This window comes from Dasypus novemcinctus, chromosome 7 (genome assembly GCF_030445035.2).
Source record: "Dasypus novemcinctus isolate mDasNov1 chromosome 7, mDasNov1.1.hap2, whole genome shotgun sequence".
Classification (NCBI taxonomy): domain Eukaryota; kingdom Metazoa; phylum Chordata; class Mammalia; order Cingulata; family Dasypodidae; genus Dasypus; species Dasypus novemcinctus.
The window spans coordinates 3,633,207-3,648,671 of NC_080679.1; the positions used below are offsets into that span (position 1 = coordinate 3,633,207).

Here is a 15,465-nt window from a genome sequence, read left to right on the forward strand (position 1 = left end):
ACACACTACTCACATCATTAGATAGAACAATTAGACAGAAGATCAACAAGGAAACAAAGAACTTAAGCAATATGATAAATGAGCTGTATGTAACAGACATACACAGAACACTGCATCCAAACTCAGTGAGTTATAAATTCTTCTCAAGTGCTCATAGATCTTTCTCCAGGGTGGACCACATGTTGGGCACAATGCTGCTCACAATAAATAAAAAAAGATTGATATTATACAAAGCACCTTCTCAAATTATAATGGAGTGAAACTGGAAAACAATGTTAGAGAGGAAATAGGTAAAATCATAAATATGTGGAGGCTGAACAACACTCTCCTAAATGATAATGGGTCAAAGAAGAAATTTCACATGCAATCAGTAAATATATTGAGATGAATGAGAATGAGAACGCAACTTAACAATTGAAGGTAGTCCTGAGAAGAAATTTTATAGTCCTAATGCTTATATATAAAAAGAAAGAGCTAAATTCAAAGATTAAGCTGAATAACTGTAGAAACTGGAAAAAGAATAGCAAACCATTTCCAATGCAAGAAGGAGGAAAGAAATAATAAAGATTAAAGAAGAAATAAATGAAATTGAGAACAACAACAAAAAGTTGAAAATCAGCAAGACCAGAAGACAGTTCTTTGAGAAGACCAATAAAATTGACCAAACCTTAGCTAGACTAGCAAAGAAGAGAGAGAGAAGGCACAAGTAAATAAAATTAGAAATGACAGGGGGGAAATTATGACCAACCCCACAGAAATAAAATGGATCATAAGAGGATATTATGAGAAATTGTATGCCAACAAATCAGACAACCTAGATGAAATGGACAATTTCTAGAAGTGCACAGCAGCCTACACTGACACTATAAGAAAACTCTACCTTGATCTCTACCTTGATCTGACTAGTATTAAGGTGTCATATAGATGTAAAAATACAGAGATTTTTAACCAATGGTGCTTGGAGAATCAGATATCCATCTGCAAAAATAAATCTAGACACTAAGCTTACACCTTTCACACAAATTAATTCAAAATGTAAAATGCAAACTTAGAAAACATTAGCAGATTACATAAGGGAAAATCTAGGTGACCTTGAGTTTGCTTATGATATAACACCAAAAACACAATGTATGAGAGAAAAATTGATAGGTGGGACTTAATTAAAAGTAAAATCTTCTCTCTGTGAATTAACTGTTAAGAAAATGATAAGACAACTACCAACTGAGAAAATTACTTGTGAAACACATATATGAAAGACTTACAAATATACAGAGAGCACATAAATGCAACAATAAGAAAACTAAAGAGTGAGCATAAAATCTGAGCAGATATTTTACCAAAGAAGATATAAAGATGGCTTAAGCGCATAGAAAGATGCTCAGTATCATGTGTCTGTAGGGAATTGCAAACTAACACAACAACGAGATGCCCCTACACATTCTTTTTTTTTTTTTTATTGATTTTGTAAAAATATTACATTAAAAAAAAATATGAGGTCCCATTCAACCCCACCACCCCCACCCCACCACTCCCCCCCCAGCAACATTCACTCCCATCATCATGACACATCCATTGCATTTGGTAAGTACATCTCTGGGCATCTCTGCACCTCATGGTCAATGGTCCACATCATGGCCCACACTCTCCCCCATTCCATCCAGTGGCCCCTACACATTCTTTAGCCTTAGTGACCTCCAAAATGCAGACAAGACCACCTACTGGCAAGGAAGTGAGGTAACAGGAACTATTATTCACTGCTGGTGGGAAGACAAAATGGCACAGGCACATTAGAACACAGTTTAGCACTTTCTTATCAAGTTGACCAGAGTCTGAACATATGACTGAGCAATAGTCCACCTATATTCACCAAAATTAATTGAAAACTATTGCCTATGCAAAAATGTGCACAAATTGTTTATAGCATCCTGAGGTAACAAGCATGCTACCATCGCTGGGCAGGCCCAGCACGCTGAGATGAGGCCTCGTCTCCTGCTGGGTGAGTGCTTGGTGCTGGTAGATTGTCGCCCCCCCTGCTACTCTTGCCCATAACGGCTGCCTCCTCCATCTCCACCCAGCATCCGGTCTCCATAGGGGCCGCCCTAGGGTAATCGGCCTGCCTCTCCCGCGCCTCACCAGAACCCAACCCACAACTTCCCCTTATCTTCTGCCGCAGCCCCCATATACCCCCACCCCAGAATGATAACCTCGCCTCTGCCCCTTTACCTAGCAACAGCCTCCAACAACCAATCGGAGGTCGCCTTCAGCTTAAGCCAATCCGCACCCCACGCGTCGCCCCTTACCCTCGTACCTCACCCCCAACCGTCCCCAGCCAATTAGCGGCCTCCCCTCACATACATTGCCTTATTTGGCTTGGCCTTGCTACCGCAACGCCCTAGCCTATATAAACGCTTGTCTTCCTCAATAAAGCAGACGCGTTGCCACCACTCTCCGTCTCCGCAGCATTCTTCGCGCCGCTGTGCGTCCGCCCTTGACACCGCCCGCTGTCCGCCGTGCGCCCTCAGCATCCTTATTCATAATTGGCAAAAATTGGAAGGAACCAAGACGTCCTTCAATAAGTAAATGGGTAAACCATATGTGGTACATGCATACAATGTGTTATTATTTAGCAATAAAAAGGAATGAGCTCTAAAATTGTGTAAAGACATAGAGCTACCTTAAATGCATGGAGCTAAGTGAAGGAAGTCAGTCTGAAAAGGCTATATACTGTCTGATTGCGTCTATGTGGAATTCTGGAAATGGAAAAACCATAGAGACAGTAAAATATCAGTGGTTGCCAAGTGTTCAGGGAGGGATGAAGAGGTAGAGCACAGGGAGCTATTCTGCGCGATTCTGTAATGGTGCATGCCTGACACTGTGCATTTGTGAAACATGTAGAATGTGAAGAAGCATCCCTAAGGAACAGGATGAATTTTAATCAATAGTAATGTGTCAAGTTTGGTTCATCCACTGTAACACACGGACTCACCAATGTACTAGATTACTAAAAAGGGTCAAAGCGCACAGGAGTGTGAGGGTAAAACGCATATGGGAGCCCTCTGCACTTTGTACTCCATTTTTCTGTACCCCTAAATCTGTTCTTAAAACCATGCATGAAATGAACAATTTATTTGTCCAATTTACAATATTTAAATTATTTCTTAATAAGGATTACTTCCAAATGCTGTGCATTTAGTCCCTGAAGAAAGAAACAGACCCGGAAGGTGTGGCTGTGTGTATGTGGGAGGTGCATCATGAAAAGCCCATGGATGGGCAGGACATTCTAGAAGGGTCTGGAAGATTCCAGGTGCACACAGGAACATGTGATGGAGAGGGCCCAGGGCTGTGAGGGGAGTATCTGGGCTCTGCTGTGGACTGTTTCAGGAGGAGCTGCCTTCACGGTGCAGGGAGGGGCAGGATGGCCCCCAGGGAGCGCCCACATGGCTGGAGCCTCAGGGCAGGGCCTTGAGCCTCCCCTAAGGACAAGCCCCCCTGAGCCTGCAGGAGAGACAGTGTAAGAAGCCCCTGCCCTGGTCACTGATAAAGTCCCTGAGGCAGGGGCCTCGGGCTCTGGAGTGAAGGGGGGCCGTGCAGAGCAGAGGGTGAGCAGGGCAGGCCTCTGAGGCCATAAGGGTGTTACAGAGTCTGCTTTGGGAAAGCTCTGCAGGTGACCTATCATTTATGTTCTAAATGGGGGTACTGTCCAGAGGGGAGTTAACCTGGACCCTCAGGTAAAGCCACACAGAGCTGGGGGGCCCTCCATCACCTAGCTCTAAACCAAACTGCCAGGGAGTTGTGCCCAGAGAAGCAAACCCCAGGAGGATCCCAGGTGCTGGGGCAGCAGGTCTGCATCTTGGTGTTCAGAAACCACAGTTTGTGGGTCAGGTCTGAGCAATGCTAACCCACAAGCTTTCCATTACTACAGAGCAGATTTCTGGAATGAACCAGGCTTGGGAACTGCTGACCACTTGCCTCACACCAGGCGCTCTCCTCTGAGGTCTGGACCTGAGATGTGGTTGTGGGCCCCCAGAAAAGTGTTAGAAGGAACACTGCACCTGTAATAGAACAAAAGCTCAATCGATTGTGGAGGAGAAAAGAATTTTATTAACGATCTTGGGAGAATAGGTGTGCAACCTGGATAAACTGGCCTGTATGCCTAACAGCAGGAAACACTGATGTTTGTCCCCTAAACCTAACATGCAGGTCCCTCCCCTGTTCCCCATTGATTGGGTACTTCAGGAGTTACAGCCTATCTGAGAAGTCTAACTAACTTACACAGTTCCTGCTCTCAGTCACTGTTCCAGTTCCCTATATTCCAGCAGCCAGGAGTCGCTTTCACTCCTGGTGCAGCTTTTCAAATCAGGTGCAGCTTCTCACCATTGGCCCTGCCCTCACTTTGGCTCTGCCCTCACTTTGGCACCACTTTTCAAATTCTTGGCACCAAAGCCCCTAGAACCCCTTTCCCTCCCTCTTCCAACTGCAGAGCCAGCTTCACCTTTATGTGAAAACTAAATTTAACCCTTCCCTTACAAAAGTAGGGCAAGTGCTCCATTCCTCACTCAGCACACGTTTCTGCAGGAACATCTCAAGCAGTTAGATCCCATTGAGACCTTCTAGGGGGGCTTTCCTTGGCCCTGCCTGCACCCAGGAGGCAACCTTAACAGGGGTCCAGTACCGTGGTGGAAAGCAGGCGTCCTCACCCTCCAGGTGGGTGAGGTGGAGGGGGCCAGGGAGGCTGTGGCACTCCCCAGCTGGGTCCATCATCTCACTTGACTCACCCTGGTGCCTCCCTGTGAGTGGGATGTGAGGACTTTATATTTTCAATTATGACATAAAATAGAACATTACAGAGAGGTGAGGTCCATTTGTTCCCATTGCAGCTTGTGTCCAGCCTTTGACTTCTCTCCAAAGAGTACCCATCAGGATGACTCTGCTTTTTGAATGGTTTCATTGACATGTCCAGGTAAGTGATTTATTTCATTTTTTTGACTCTTTAATTTTATACTGAACATTATTTCCTAAGTGGATATATGCAGTTTACTTGTTCCATACCACATTTTATTTTTAAGAGTCTTCCACATTCTACCTAATTTTTTTCAATTGCTTTAAGTATCCTGTAAATAGACATCAATTTGCTAGGGCATTCTGCTATTGCAGGACTGTCTTATATTCATAATAGCAATTTAGTGGTATCTCATTGTTGCTTTAATTTACATTTCCCTAAAATATGATGTGGTGTCTGTTCAGATATTTTGTTCATTTTCAATTGGGTAGTTGATTTTCCTATTGTTTCATTTAAAAGAACTTTTATATTTTGCCTCAGTACCACATATGTGTTTTGTAAATATGTTCTCCAAGTCAGTGGATTGTCTTTCCATTTTCTTAAGAGAGTCTTTTGCAGAGTAGAGGTTTTTAATATTAATGAAATCCAACTTACTTTTTTTTGTTTCATGATCCCTCTTTTGGTGTATATCTATAGAGTCTTTGTTAAACCCAAGGTCACCTAGATTTTCTCTTATCTTCTGGAAGGTGTATAGGTTTATGTTTCACACTTAGGTCTATGATCTAAATCGAGTGATTTTTTAATAAAAAGAATAAAATTTATGTCTAGATTTTTTTTTTGCTTGTGGGTGTCCAGATTTTCCAGCACCACTTGTTAAAAAGACAAACTTACTACTTCATTGAATTGATTTTGCTACTGTCAAAGATAAGTTGATTCTGTGAGGTTCCATTTCTGGGATCACTATTCTAGTCCCATTGATCTCTATGTCTATTCTTTCATCAATACCATACCATCTTGATTACTGAAGTTTTATAGTAAGTCTTGAAGTCAGGTAGTTTCAGTTCTTTGCTCTACAATTCTTCTTCAATATTGTGTTGGCTAGACTGGGTCTTTTGCCTTTCCATATAAACATTATAATCAGTTTGTCACTTACATGCTGGGATTTTTATTAGGATTGAAATAAATCTAGAGATCAAGAGATGACATCTTGACAGTACTGAGTCTTCCCATCCACGAACATGGACTATCTCTCTATTTTATTTAGATCTTTTGATTTCTTTCATCAGTGTTTTGTAATTTTCCTTAAATAGACTCTGTACATATTTTGTTAGATTTATACCTAAATATTTCTTTTTTTTTGTTGTGGCTAATGTAAATTGAATTGTGTTTTTTTTAACAAATCAATTTTATTGATACATATTAATAAAGCATACAATCCATTCAAAGATATTATATTTTCAAATTCCAATTGTTCATTTTTCTAACAGATATTTTTGTCAATTATTTGGGATTATCTACATAGACAATCATGTTATCTTCAATTGACAAAGACAGTTTTATTTCTTTCTTCCCAGTCTTTACACCGTTTATTTCCTTTTCTTTTGTTATCACAATAGCTAGGACTTCCAGTACAATGTTGAATAGGAGTGGTAAAAGACATCCTTGCCTTGTCCTTATCTTAGGGGAAAAGCAACTAATTTCTCATTGTTAATTATGATGTTAACTATAGGCATTTTGTAAATGTTATTTATCAAGTTGAAGAAGTTCCCTTTTATTCCTTCTTTGCTCAGAGTCTTTAAAATCATAAATGAATGCTGGACTTTGTCAAATGCTTTTTTCCACATCTATGATATGATCATATGATTTTCTCATTTAGACTGTTGATCAAATAAACTGCATCAGTGGATTTTGAATGTTGAATAAGCCTTGCATACATGGGATAAATTGCACTTGGTCATGGGCATAATTATTTTTATAAATTGTTGGATTGAATTTGCTAATATTTTTTTTGAGGACTTTTACTTCTCTGTTTGTGAGGCATATTGGTTTGTACCTTTTCTTTCTTATAATGTATTTATCTGGTTCCACTATTCGAGATATGGCTGGGGATTGAATCATGCCCCCACAAAAGACATGTACAAGTCCTAATCCACATTACAATGGGTGTGAACCATTTTGTATTAAATAAGACCATTGAAGAGGCAAACATTAATTAAGGCATGGATTTATTTGTGACTAGGAGTTTTGAAGATCCTATTTTTATGAGGCCAAATTGAATCATGATGGGCTTTAATCCATGAGTGGAGTCCTTATAAGCAAAGGAAATTTGGACAGTCAGAAAATAGAAGCCAGAAATTACTCTAGCAATGGAAGAAATTGTATCATTGATGTGGAGATAGTGGCCAGGGTAGTTGCTGAGGGCAGGAAGAGGGAAAAAGAGATGTGATGTGGGGGCATTTTGGGGACTTGGAGTTGTCCTAAATGATATTGCAGGGACAGATGCTGGACATTATATATCCTGCCATCACCCACTGAATGTACTGGGGGAGAGTGTAAACTACAATGTAAACTGTAATCCATGAGGTGCGGCAGTGCTCCATAATGTACTCATCAAATGCAATGAATGTACCACATATTCCCACATCAAAGAGATTGTTGATGTGGGAAGAATGGAGTGGGGTGGGGTGTGGGATATATGAGAACTTCTTATATTTTTTAATGTAACATTTTTTGTCATCTATGTATCTTTTTTAAAAAAGACAATTCAAATAAAAATTTTAAAAAAAGAAATCAGAAGAAGCCAGAAGTAAGAGAAGTCAGAGAGATAGATTGCCATGTGATGGAGAATTTCCAAAAACAGAATCTTACAGACTCTGCAAGAAGCAAGCCCTGCCAATATCTTGATGTTGAATTCTTAACTTCCAAAACCTGTGAGACAAAATTTCCATCATTTAATAGAATTAATATACTATTATTAGAATTATTAATTAACTTAAGTTCAGCATAATTAAATAATGGATTTTTGCCTTGTTTTTGGTATGGGGGATATTCAGTCTTTCACCAAGTGTGATGTTAGCTGAGATCTTTCCCCCCACACACTGGTTTCTTTTTTTTTTTTTATTTCTCTCCCCTCCCCCCTCCACCCCGTCCCAGTTGTCTGTTCTCTGTGTCCATTTGCTGCGTGTTCTTCTTTGTCCACTTCTGTTGTCAGCAGCATGGGAATCTATGTTTCTTTTTGTTGCACCATCTTGTTGTGTCAGCTGTCCGTGTGTGCAGTGCCATTCCTGGGCAGGCTGCACTTTCTTTCGTGCTGGGAGGCTCTCCTTGCGGGGCGCACTCCTTGCGCGTGGGGCTCCCCTATACAGGGGGCACCCCTGCATGGCAGGGCACTCCTTGCGCACATCAGCACTGTGCCTGGGCCAGCTCCACATGGGTCAAGGAGGCCCCAGGTTTGAACCGCAGACCTCCTGTGTGGTAGACGGATGCCCTATCCACTGGGCTAAGTCTGCTTCCCAGCTGAGATCTTAACAGATGTCCCACATCAGGTTGAGGGAGCCCCTTCTATTCACACTTTGCTGAGAGCTTTTGTCATGAATGGGTATTGACTTTTCTTGAATTCATTTTCTACGTATTTTGAGATGATCATAGGCTTTTCTTGATAACTCTGTTAAAATAGTCTATTGCATTGAATACTAAACCAAACTTACTTTCCTGGGATAAATCCCACTGGGTCATAGTGTGCTATCATTTTAATATATTGCTGCATTTTCTTTGCTAAAATTTTGTTAGGAACCTTTCTATCTTAATTAATGAGGGATATTGCTCTGCAGTTTTCCTTTCTTGTGATATATTTTTCTTGTTTTCCTATCAGAGCTGTGCTGGCATCAAACATGATTTGCAAAGTATTCCTTTTTCTTCAATTTTCTGGAAAAGTATTGTGAAACTGGCATTATTTCTTCCTTAAATGTGGAACGTTTCCATGCAGAAATGGATTTTATACATATAGGTTACTTATTTCTTCTTGAGTAAGGTTTGGTAATTTGTGTCTTTTAAGGAAATGGTCAATTTCTCCTAAGTTTTTTAATTTATAGGCATTGAGTTTTTTAAAAAATATTTCCTTATTATCTATTCATGTCTGTATGTCTGTATGAGCTTTAATAGTGTTTCCTCTTTCATTCCTGATATGGGTATTTTATGTCTTCTCTCTTTTTTCCTCATCAAAGGCTTATCAATTTTATTGACTTTTTTTAAAGAACAAGTTTTTGGTTTCAAAGAATTTTCTGTTGTTTTTCTGTTTTCTATTTCATTATTTTTTCTCTTTTATATTTATTATTTTTCTTTCTTTGGATTATTTTATGTTTAATTTACTTTTCTTTTTTGTTTGTTTCTTAAAGTGAAAGTTTAAAGTGAAAGTAAGGTCTTTTTTCTTTTCTCATATAAGAATTTAATGGTATATATTTCCTTCTAAGCAGTTATTTAGTAGCATCTCACATTTCAATTCTTATGTTTTCATTTTCTTTCATTTGAAATACTGAATTTCCTTTTTATGTCTTCTTTGACAAGTTGTCATTTATGTTCCAAATATTTAGGAATTTTTCAGATATTTTTCTGTTAATTTCTAGTTAAAGTTCCTCATAAATAATTGAATTATAATTCTGTTATATCTGAGATCATCTTTATATGACTTTAATATTTTTAATTTTATTGAAACATTTTTATAGCATAGATTATAGCCTATATTGGTGAATGTCCCATGTGTACTTGAAAATCATACTTATTCTACTGTTATGGGTGGACCATTCTATAAATGTAAACTTGGTGTATAGGGTTATTCGTTTTACATATCCTTGATGGTTGACTGAATGTATTCTTTAAGTTCTCAGAGGAGATTTTTTTATATTCTCAACCATAATGGCAGATTTACCTATTTTTATTTTCAGTTCTATCTATATTCTTTCATATATTATGGTATTTGTTATTAGTGCATACACCTTGGAGGTCGTTGTGTCTTCTAAATGAACTGGCCTACATATCAATATGAAATGTCATTCTTTTTCCTTGGTACTCTTCCTTGCTTGTCAGTCTGATACTAATATAACCACTAATTTTATTATTATTATTTTTTGCATGGTATACATTTTACATCCTTTACTTTTAATCCTTCTGTGTTTTCATATCTAATGAAGATTTTTTTAAAGTAACATGAAATTCAACCTTGATTTCTGTCTCAGTTTCCTATCTGCTAAAATAAATACCATATAATGCTTGGCTTAAACAATGGAGCTTATTGGTTCAGAGCTTTGAGGCTAGGAGAAGCTTATTTTTTAAAATTTTCACTCCAATAAACTGTTAGTTCTCAGATGGCAAGAACATTATTATACACATCTTTTCAAGCCAGTTGGCAAATGCCTGGCACATAGTATGTCTTAAATAAATGTTGATTGAATGAAGAAAGAAAAATGTATCTTTCAACCCACATCCACAACCAAAAGACTATTCCTCTATGGGGTCCACAGGATCCTGTGTCTACAGCCACCTCCTTCACATGCTCATGTGTTTCTGGCCCAGCCTCCGCAGAGCCTCCTTCACGTCTTTTTCTGCAGACTGTAGATGAGGGGGTTGAGCATCGGGATGACCAGGGTGTAGAAGATGGACACCACCTTGCCCTGCTCCATGGAATCCACAGCTCCCGGCTGGGTGTCCATGACAAAGACAGTTCCAACAAAGAAAGTCACTGAAGTCACGTGAGAACCACAGGTTGAGAAGACCTTGTGGCACCCGGCCGCAGAGTGCATCCTCAGGATGGTCTCTGTGATGTAGTCATAGAAAATGATGACCATAAATGTCACACCCACAATGATCAGCCCACAGATGCCAAACATGACCAGCTTGTTGAGGGTTGTGTTGGCACAGGCAAGCTGGAGCAGGGGGCACATCACAGAAGAAGTGGTTGATGCGATTGGAGCTGCAGAATGGGAGGTGGAATGTGAGGCTGGTCTGCATGATGGAATTGAGGCAGCCTCCACAGTAGGTGCCCACGATCAGGTGGGTGCAGGTTGAGGGGAGCATGGTGACAGGGTAGAGCAGGGGGCTGCAGATGGCCACGAAGCAGTCATAGGCCATGACGCCCAAAAGGAAGCCCTCAGTGGTGACAAGCTGAGAGAAGAAAAAGAACTGGGTGGTGCAGCCTGCAAAGGTGATGAGCTTGGTGGAGGAGAAGAAGGCAGTGAGGGCCTTGGGGGCGATGACGGACGAGTAGCACAGGTCCAGGAAGGAGAGGTTCTTGAGGAAGAAGTACATGGGGGAGTGGAGGTGGGCGTCCAGGGTGATGACCACAATCATGGTGAGGTTTCCCAGGACGGTGACCATGTACAGGGCCAGGAACACCACAAAGAGCAGGGCCTCGATCTCAGGGCCACCCTCAAATCCCACCAGCACAAATTCCTGCCAGGAGACCACAAGAGATTTCCATTTCTATGGGTTGGCATGGTTCCCAGGACTTAGACCTGGAGAGGAATTTCCACTTCTAATAATGGTGAGCCCAGGTAACTCAGACTAAATTTTCTCCTGATAAGTATTAGAAAAGTGAAACAACAAAAATAAAATCTCATTTAAAGGTATAAGAGAGTTAATACCCTAGTGAAGAATTACTAAAGTTCAGGATAAACAAGGGGACAAGAGAGATTATCCCACAATTTAGCCTTCCTTTCCCCTGGGGAGATTAGGGCAGCAGCTCAGCTTCTGATTACTCCAATCACCAAAAAGAATTAAGGTGAGTATTAAGTATTGGTGCTCCCTGACACCTTGCAAAAACAAACCTCTCTTCTCAGGAGGAAGACACATAACTCTAGGTCCTAAAGTTTTTCTATGAAATTTTTGCAAAATTAATACCAGACACATAATTTTAAAAATTGAGGAGTTTAGGTGATATGAATTAAAATAACAGAAAAAATAAACCACAGAAAAATTCACAGATGTTTAAAATTTTGGAGCTAATAGACATTAAATTTAAAATAACTAAAGTTATTAGATTCAAAAGGATAAAAAGCAAGATTAAGAATTTAAACAGAAAAGTGGATATTATTAAAAAAGACACATGTAAAGTATTTAAGGTATAATAATTAAAATTAAGAAGTCAATAACTGAGTTTAAGAGCAGATTAGACATAGATAAGGTGGAAACTTAATTTCTACCTCCTGCTTGTGGTTTTACTGCAGAATGACTATATGTGAAGACTTTTTCAGTGCTTTTTGTCCAGCTTACACTGAACCTTTTGAGCACCTCCTGTTTAAAAGATCACAATTTCTAAGGTATTTTGCACCTGTCTCTTGCCTCCAACGCATGGTGCAATGGTATAAATTTCCACTTTATTTTAATTTATCTCAAATTGTTTTATAATTTCCCTTGTAATTTCTTCTTTGACCCATTGGCTACTTACGAGTGTGTCATTTAATTCCCACATAGTTCTAACTTTCCAAGTTTTCTTCTGTTACTGATTTTTAATTTCATTCCATTGTGTTCATAGAACACAATATATTATGACAACCTTTTAATATTTATTGAAACTAGTTTTGTGACCTGACGTATGGTCTATCCTGCTTATTGTTCCATGTACACTTGAGAAGAAATTGTTTTCACCTGTTGCGGGGTGGGGTGTTCTATAGATGTCTGATAGGTCGAGTTGATTTATAATGTTGTTCAATCTTCTATTTCTTTGCTAGCTTTCTGAGTTAGCACATAAAAATAATCAAATGGACAGACATCAGCAAAAAAATTATATAAGGTTGGTGCAAAAGTAATTGCAGGGAAGTGGACTTGGCCCAATGGCTAGGGCATCCTTCTACCACATGGGAGGTCTGCGGTTCAAACTCTGGGCCTCCTTGACCTGTGTGGAGCTGGCCCATGCGCAGTGCTGATGTGCGCAAGTAGTGCCGGGCCAAGCAGGGGTGTCCCCCACATAGGGGAGCCCCACGCACAAGGAGCGCGCCCTAAGGAGAGCCGCCCAGTGCAAAAAAAAAGTTCAGTCTGCCCAGGAATGGTGCCGCACACACGGAGAGCTGATGCAGCAAGATGACACAACAACAACAAAAAAGAGACACAGATTCCCGTGCCACTAACAACAGAAGCAGACAAAAAGAGCATGCAGCCCGGTGGATGCTCGGTGGTGGGGAGCCACTGGTGGGACTCTTTCAAGGGCCCTTACTTCTTCGCAGGGTGCTATGGAGTTCCCTGAGCACAGCCAGCAGCTGCTGCAGAGTCTCCGGGAGCAGCGGTCCCAAGGTTTCCCTTGTGACTGCACCGTGATGGTGGGTAGCACCCAGTTCTTGGCCCACCGGGCTGTGCTGGCCTCCTGCAGCTCCTTCTTCCAGCTTTTCTACAAGGAGCGGGAACTGGACAAGAGGGATTTGGTGTGTATCCACAATGAGATTGTCACAGCCCCAGCCTTTGGACTGCTTTTGGACTTCATGTATGCTGGCCAGCTGGCCCTGAGGGGGATAATCCAGTGGAAGATGTGCTGGCAGCAGCCAGCTACTTGCACATGAACAACATCGTTAAGGTGTGTAAGCATCAGCTGCAGGCCTGGGCTCTGGCAGAGGCTGGCAGTACCAAGAAGAAGGAAGAAACTAACTCACAGCCCCCTAATTTGGAGATTTTGCCCAGAACCTCCCGTGGCCCCCAGCCTTTGCTGGCATCTGTGGAGACATCAGGGCACTGGGGCAAAGGGGAATGGAAAGGCCCTGCAGCTTCCTCACCTACTGTTTGTCCTCCAGATGAGCCACTGATGCTGGTGGGGCCGACACTACACAGCCTGGCATGGAAGTTGACTCACCACATCTACGGGCACCTCCCGCACCAGTGGCTGATGCTTCTCTTGCCAGCCCCAGTAGCTCTACAGAAACCATTCCTGCAAACTACTTCCCTTTTGACCTTTCAACAGTGGAGCCCCTGGCTCCCCTCGATGTGGGTCCTGAGAGTCAGAGAGAGTGGTGGAACCCAGCGTTCCTGGAGGACCATTGCAAGGCTTTTATCCCCCGGCTCCGGCTCCAGCTCCAGTCCCAGCCCCAGTCCCAGCCCCAGTCCCAGTCCCAGCCCCAGCCCCAGCCCCAGCTCCAGCTCCAGTTCCATCCCAGGCTCAAGCCCCAGGAGAAGCTGAGCTGGTCCAGGTGAAAGTAGAAGCTATTGTGATCTCCGATGAGGAGGCAGAGGTGTCAGAAGAACAGCCTCGGTGTTCTAAGGGACTGTTCCCACCTGGAGGAGCAATCTATGGAGGGTGGCTTCCCCAGCCAGAGACTTTTGAGGATCCAGGGGCAGCAGGACTAGAGGAGGTGGGGCCAAGTGACCATTTCCTGCCCCCAGATCCTCACTTACCCTACCATCTGCTGCCAGGTCCAGGGCAATACCATGGAGGACTGGTGACCTCACCTCTGCCTGCTCCCCCGGCCCTGCATGAGCCGCTTTACCTGTCTTCAGAGTATGAAACAGCCCCAGGAAGCTTTGGAGTCTTCACTGAGGACATTCCCACCTGCAAGACATGTGGGAAGACCTTCTCGTGCTCTTACACCCTGCGGCGACACGCCACAGTACACACATGCGAGCGACCCTGTGAGTGCCGCTACTGCCTGCGCAGCTACACCCAATCAGGGGACCTCTATCGCCATATCCGCAAGGCCAACAACGAGGACCTGGCCAAACGCAGCAAACCAGATCCAGAGTCTGGCCCCCTCCTAGGGGTACAGCTTCTCCCTGGCTCCCCTACAGTAGATAGACAGAGCAACAAATGGCGGAGGGCCACCCAAAGATTTTGTACTTGGTCCCAAAAACTAACATCTGGGGGAATGTGAGCTGATACTAGAACTGCTTTTGCCGGTTTTAGGGGGCAGCACAGAAGGAGTGATAGGATGAAGGTTCCTACTCTAGCCAGATAGCAGGACTTTATGGGCCTAGTATATGTCAGTTCCTCTGCAAGGACACTGGGAATTCTCCTGAGGTATAAGCATTTCTCACTCCACATTCTGGACCGTGCTAACAGTGAAAGTGTCTTCCTGAACTGGTGGGTGGTGTTGGCTGGTTTCTTCCACAAACCTGCATGCCTCCTGGTTCCATCATACTCTTCCAGATCTTTTAGAAATCTGACATTGGTACTTGGAGTGGTGTTTGTGAGGTATAACTGACTGTTTTTAGACAACCACCCTTTCCTCCCCAGCATCAGAAATATATTTCTAGTTTAGGATATTATTTCTTTTTACTTGTATGTCTTTGTCCAATATCTAATGCCCCATCAATCACCAGACACTTGGCCAAGCATAGCTTCACAGTTGGATTTTGGATTGAATTGGAAACCAGTCCTTCACATTGGATTTTGATTTCAACTTTCTCCAAAGGCAGTGTTTCCAAAGATGGTTTACTCGAACATATGCTAACACTACTTATTGTAAAATATCTTTTTTTTTAATCTGGCAAAGTTCTCTGAAGTCATCCTCCCCCATTTCATCAGTAAGAAGTTTAAATATGCAACTCTCGACGGACTCACTTTTTTAAAAGAACCAAACACCATTGTCACATTCAACAAAAATAATTTTTGCTCAAATCTCTAACTCTCATACTTTTAAAAAAACTGAATTTAAACTAGAGTCACATATTTGATGTTTCTTAAACCTCTTGATAGGTTTCCTTTCTTTTATTCC

General features: G+C 41.8%; 1 protein-coding gene and 1 pseudogene across 1 annotated transcript; one reads left to right on the plus strand and one right to left on the minus strand.

Moving 5' to 3' along the window:
- Positions 1–10,321: 10,321 nt before the first annotated feature.
- On the minus strand, positions 10,322–11,268 carry LOC101426382 (olfactory receptor 9S13-like; annotated as a pseudogene).
- A 1,716-nt stretch (positions 11,269–12,984) lies between these two features.
- Positions 12,985–14,663, plus strand: LOC101426831 (zinc finger and BTB domain-containing protein 3-like). The gene is given in 5 exon segments (XM_058301250.1): positions 12,985–13,267; positions 13,270–13,563; positions 13,566–13,759; positions 13,762–14,553; positions 14,555–14,663. Coding segments are annotated over 5 exon segments (1,599 nt in total). The 5' UTR covers positions 12,985–12,999; the 3' UTR covers positions 14,606–14,663.
- Positions 14,664–15,465: the final 802 nt, after the last annotated feature.